At 44.0% G+C, this 6394-nt stretch overlaps 1 protein-coding gene across 1 annotated transcript in view; it reads left to right on the top strand.

Annotated features, from left to right (window-relative positions):
- The first annotated feature begins 374 nt into the window (after nt 1-374).
- The window catches only part of LOC111982855 (alpha-actinin-4-like), a 32167-nt gene continuing 26147 nt past the window's right edge, over nt 375-6394 (top strand). Inside the window, exon 1 of the mRNA XM_024014503.2 lies at nt 375-725. Within this exon, the coding sequence (XP_023870271.1) occupies nt 591-725 (135 nt within the window). The 5' untranslated portion in view covers nt 375-590. The remainder of the gene's footprint in view (nt 726-6394) is intronic.

Raw genomic sequence — 6394 nt, 5'->3', positions numbered from 1 at the left:
GAACTATTCTAGTATAGCGCTCAAAATGTTACAGTTCGTAAATCTGTCTATACTGGCTACAAATCCATTTGTGCATTTTTTTTCTCAACATTGTATCGTTTCAAGGGGCCAGGATAAATTGCATCTAAATTTTGATACAATGTTTCAATTATATATTTAGCAACATGCAAAGACTAACATCTGCAATGATTTAGGTTACTTTACAAAGACATTAGGCTACATATCAGGCATAATACTTTTTAGAACATTACTTTTAGTAGGCTATAGTCTACTACTAAATTATGTGCTCTCAGCCTTTTGGGGGGAAGGATTTTAACAGCTCATGAATAATAAGCAGATGACTGAATATTCATGAGCTATTTGGGCCTGGCAACCTACTCTAGTTTTGTAGGAGCGGCTATTTGCTTTCGACCACACCATTCTCTCCTCGGGTGGAGATTAAGCATTCTTTTAGCCAGTATTGGCAGTGTATAGACCGGATATTCCTGACCGAACGTTGAAAGCAAAGAGTTTCCGCAACTGGGTCACATTCCCTATTATTTCTCGTTCGAGAGTCTTAGATATACCTGTAGGTTATTAGCTATCTGACTATGGTAGATTATCACGCTTCTAATAATCAAGCATCGTCTGGAGGACCAGCCGTTTACATGGACCCAAGAGAACAAGAAAATGATTGGGACCGGGACCTGCTGCTGGACCCGGCCTGGGAAAAACAGCAAAGAAAGGTAAAATGGAAGGGAGAGGTCGGGGACTGAATTTGGGCCCCGATTGCCTAGCCGCTGCATCTATAAAACAACACGATTTTATACCGACTCAATGTAACGAACTTTCCTGTGTCCATATGGTATATGTCAAACAAGAAATGGGCTAATAAACTCTTTACACATGCGTCATTTCGACAGCAACCTGTATTTTTCTCAATCGACTGAGGACAGCGATTTTTTTTTTTTTTTTTTATTGTAATGAAACATTGTACTCCATCTAGTTCTGCGTTTATGTTAGCCTGGTTTATTTTTCAGTCGCTATTTCTGCCATTTTTCAAGATGGCCATAGGCATAATTTCGATGCGAGTCAAAAATAGTATAAGAAATGGTGTCCTAGAAGTGTTAAAATATGTTCTGGGTCGAAGCAGAGACAAGACTGCCGTGTTCTCTTGTTTTTTGTAATCTACTTTCTGTCGCAATTGAAAATAAAATATTTCCAGCTGATAAAATTTTTAAAGGTTTTTAGACTCGTCTTAATCCTTTAATGCTCGCGCGCTTGTAACTATGATCAAACCTTGGAAATGTGGTTTGAAGATAATTTGAAGCAACGTTGCTTAACAGTCTGGAACGATTGAGGGTCTGTCGTGCTACACCTCGTTGTGAAAATGATTTGCATTCTTTTTAGTGGAGTGACGTCACTAGTGGAGTATTATATTACAGCCCATCATTACTCAGCGTTTTAACTCTCAGCATTATTCATTCAACTAATTGATTTAGCCTAACCATGCGTTCAGCTTTTCCCTCTCTGAATGTCGATCCTCTAAATAGGTTTGCCTATAAAGGAAGGGAGACCAAAGTTTCCTCACAGGAAGAAAATAATCAATGATGAACAAATGACTGATGGCCTACAAAGCAGGCAATAGGGGCTTCTTTCCTGAAATAACACCGGTTACTGAAGGATGTATAGCTTTTATAGATCATTGGGGAGGAGTGACATTCATAGACAGGACATTTATTTCAGAAAAGTCGGAGGGGGAACCATGAGCAAATTCCTGTGGCGTTTTCACCGCTGCTGTGCCAGTTATTGCATAAAGTTAATACATGCCTCCCACCAATGATTCTGTACTTATTGTAGCCTATGTATTTAGGCCTACTGTATGTATGTGGAAGTCAGACTCCAAGTGGACATCCAACATGCCACTGTGTTAGTCGACCTAAAGGCTTTTTTTTCCAACACCAAAGTTTCATCCTGCTCAGTCAAGTCCAGTTTAATACACTGGTTAAAATGTAATACACTTCAGAGAGCTCCATTTCAGCTTGAGAAACATGCAATTAAGTCCAACCTAATGCCAAAAATCAGCCGCATGCCAAGACATGTTGTAATACCCCAAAATTATGTTGGAGTCCATTCTTTCTGTTTTAATTTCAATACTAGCAGGGCAATGTTGGAATCGGTGTCCATGCAAATGTATCGGGATGTCAGTTAGCCAACCTACTTCAAAGCAAAGGACATTCAGCCACCAAATATGTGCAAAGGGTTAAAGCCACCCCAAACTCAACCACTGTCAGTCTGATGTGATGGCCAAACTTTTTCGTACACTGTTTGGATATGGTCTCGTCTCACATTCAGTTTAACATATGTTTAAGATCAGTGGGAATTTTTACTGCTCCTCATTTCCCTATATACACTGCACTATCAAAGTACCTGTCTGTTTGCATTACCGTGATTGTTGACGGTCTGTTACAACTCAGCCCCAACAAGAGAAATGCTCTTTCTCTCCTGACCAGACTCACCCATGCCACAGTGCCCTGACTTGCATAGATTACCACACAGCCAAGGTGGGCAGTGTTCTAAGTTTCTTCCGTTCTCTCCCATTTCCCCAAGCTATTCATTTGACTGGCAGACTCAGTCAGTTCAGGCCTGGCTGCTTTGGTTTCTCACAAGTGGCCATGGTGTTTTTAAGCAATTGGGGCACAAAGCATTGGACTAGTAGGAGTGACTGATTTGATATCCATGTTAAAAGAAACCGGTTGTTTCTCCTTTGTCGAGTGTGTGTTTGTGTGACTGGAGCTGATGAAGGGATAAGCAGGAAACACTCAATTGTGGGTGTGGATATTCCTATCTCCGCCCATAGAGAAACTACACCTGAGTTTCTATTCTTTTATCTGCATGAGGGCCTTCTAGTTGACCACTTTTTTTGCAGTTATAGACTCAGGCCCCTGGGTGTTAAGTTTTAAGTGGTCCCTCCCTGATCTCACGTCAGTGTTTGACCTGTCATCAGCCTGGGAGCAATACTGCTGACCCTGATCTGAAATCAGCTGAATGTAAAACGACCAGGCGGCGAGGGGACAGAGCAGAATGGAATGTAACCCCTCTCCCTCGCTCACTCTTTTCTCTCTTTCTCCCACAGCAAGAGCATGCAGGGGGAAACATTCCATTTGTGGCCCATTATAGCTGGGGGGGTCCTGTTTAAAAAAAAAAAAGTCTCCCCTGAATGAAAATGTTTTTTTTGCAGGATTGCAGATGTGGACAATGTGGCGTGCTGGGAAAGCCCTCCAGGGCAGGCAGGCTAGCAGGGAAGATGTGTGGCCACATATTGAGGGCTTGGCACGGGGCGTTGTCCTACCATCTTTGGGTGCTCCCGTTTTTGAAGTGGTTTGGGGGGGGGGCGCTATTTGTGTTTTTCTGTGTCAGCCATTCTTTCTGGTCTGTTTTTCCTTCCCCTTCCTGTTTATTGGGCTACATTTTAGGGGAGTGAGGAGGGGTCCATAATGCCTCCACATGGTGGAGGCCATAGATGGGGGTCTTTGAAATTGAGGAGCAACACACACACTATAATGTAGGATTGTTTAAAGCCAGGAGTCAAATATGTGCAGCTCTCCTACTTGAGTCTGTGGTTTCTGTCTACATGTGAGACAGTGTTTGTATACATCAACTTGAAGCACTGCTTGTTTGTGTGTAGGTATGTCTGTGCTTATTGGACCAGGCCCTGTGCTTTTGGGGGCTTGTGGGCAAGAAAGGAATGTGTGTTTGGGTGTGGTCTGTGAAGAAGGGGGGGGGGGGGGCTTTAGAAGTTATTTCTTCCACATAGCAGAGTAATGACTGGGGTTTCGCCATGGGTTGGTGGTAAACACTGTTCTGTTTAAATAAACAAAGTTCCCTCTCCTGTTGCATGTTCTGGCAATTTAGCCAGTCAACACTAGTAGATTGGTTTGTGGAAAGTAATTGCATGAGCATTTTTTTTTTTGTCCCTTCAGTCAGCAAAGGTGTAATGTGTGTCTGGCATATGTCTGTTCTGATAAAGGCCTCACCAAGGTGTCGGTGCATGTAGTATTTTTGGCAGTGGTGGACCAGTCGTTATTTAGTCTGTACTCGTGAGAATGCCAAGCTTAGTGATGCAGGGGAGCCAGACCACAGTGCTGCTCAGCAAGGCTTTTAGCAGGCCTAGAGCACAAGACTATCTGCTGCTATTAAAAGCACCACAACTGCAATCCACTGTCTAATCATGGCCTTGTGTCTGAGACTCTAATTCAATTGTAATGTAAATAGATACCGATCTAGGCATTTTATTTGTATGTATTCTAATGCAGAAGTGGGCTAAGTTAGCTTGCAGGCTATATAACCCATACATACTATGACAGGGCCAGGCAACCCTGTTCCTGGAGTGCCACAGGCACCACACCTGACCAACTGAGTTAATTGGTCAGTTCAGTGATTGCCTAAATACATCACACCTGGTCTTTCAGGTCAGTTAAATCAAAACATGAAGTGCCTGTGCCACTCCAGGACCTGGTTTGTCTACCCCTGCACTATGAGATGCTTTTAACCTGAACTACAGAAAACTATCTTGCTTTAGTGAGAAATGGCAGTCGCCAACAGTGGCTTTTAGTCACCGGTGCATTTGTCTAGCTAACTCTACCACAACACTCATTGTGTCCTCAGCTTGACTATAGTCATAGTCAAACACTTAAGTGAAGTACCTGAAATACCATCCTCTAGCGCAGCCTGCCAGGTTTGACTAGATATCATTTGTATCTCTCTCCATTGACCCATGTTACTGGTCTTGCCAAGTGGCACCACCACTGCAGCAGTAGATGTCCCCAATCTGTGCTGGAAGTTAACCCTGGCCTGAACCCTACACAACATCTGTCCCATAAATCCACTGAAACCCCTTCAGGAAAGACTGGCTGGATAAAAGGCTGGTTCTGAGATTTCATATCATATCCAGTCTGTGTCATGCCACAGGGAGACTCTGTTACTGGGAGCAGATGTGCAGAGAGACTACTTTGTACTTTACATTAAGGTGTTGCTTCAGAGAAACATGCTGTGTATTTGTATGAGTCAACTGTTACAGAAAGCTGAAGGCTTTCATCTCTGCTATTGGAAAGGCTCCTACAGTTTAACCTTGACATTTCGGGTAGTAGAATGCCTACTACAGCTACGCAGTCCACCTGAATTCACAATGAACCATAGACCAGTTACTTTTAAAGGTGATCTTTGATTGGGTCATCACTCCTGGGGCATGCTATCAATGGACAGCTCTCCAAAGTACCACATCAGTGATATAGTTCAAGCAGTTACAGTCCACTGCTATACCATTTGGTAAAGATCTGCCTTGGGCCACGCCCTTTTAAAGTTGACTCGCAATTGAAAAGTTTCTACCACTGACTCCATCCTCCCACTGACTTGTCATTGAGTTTTTAATGTATCTAGTGTTTGTTTAACCGTAGGACTTGGTGTCTGAGCTGCATCAAGCTCTGGTAACAGGCTGGCCCCTGACATGTTCCCACCCTTATCCCAGCTGGAGGAGAGGCAGCTGGATCAGGGGGCTTAATAAGAACATGGCTCTGGTGGAAGGGCTAAGAAGGATCAGGAAGGCATGGCCAGAGACACACCGTATCGGTAAGCCTTTTGGTCAGTGGCTTTCCATAGCTATGGAGAACACTGCTCAAGGGTAACCTTGAGCTGAAGGACACAGTCCCAACGAGCTACTTTTCAGATCTGTTTGGATAGAAGTGATGCGAGGGTTGGCTTATAAACTTCAGGTTTGATTGGTTTAACCGTCGCTCAGCAGGGTTTGTGTCGAGACCGGGTGGTCTGGATGGATGTGGTTTGATCTGATGAACCTGCTGGTGGCGCTCCTAGCAGGTGTGTGTGGTGTGTGTGTGTGTGTGTATTAACAACCAAACAAAACAGCCTTGAGTGAACAGGCTTAGCTGCCAGTCAACGGTACACATAAACACATACTGTTATCTCTGTATGGTTAGTGGTAGGCTCCTCCTACCCTGTAGCCATAAGGGGGAGGTCATAGAGAAAACGCTTCAAAGAGCTGCTTCTCTCTGAGGCCCTCATTTCTATTGTGGCTTCTCGTTTTATTATTAAAGACTGGTAAGTGGGGCACAGTGTGAGAGAGGGTCTCGAAACTTAGCATGTTGGGATTTGTTAATGGGATGTTGCTAATTGCCCCCAGCCCTTGGAAAAGTGCAGAAACCCACCAACACACACAGTGTTTGTCTGACTGAACAAGTGCAATTGCAATTTTCAATATTACAGTGCGACCCAGCAGCCACTAGGCCAACCCAGAGTCATGTCGCCGTCTGTCAGTTTGAGGTTTCACCCTGCACCCAGTCAGAGAGGGCACAGAGAACCAGCCACTGCAACACTTTCTCTCTCCTTGGCCCATTGTTTG

The sequence above is a fragment of the Salvelinus sp. IW2-2015 genome, linkage group LG22 (assembly GCF_002910315.2).
Source record: "Salvelinus sp. IW2-2015 linkage group LG22, ASM291031v2, whole genome shotgun sequence".
Taxonomy (NCBI): Eukaryota; Metazoa; Chordata; class Actinopteri; order Salmoniformes; family Salmonidae; genus Salvelinus; species Salvelinus sp. IW2-2015.
This window is presented reverse-complemented; position numbering and strand designations above follow the sequence as displayed.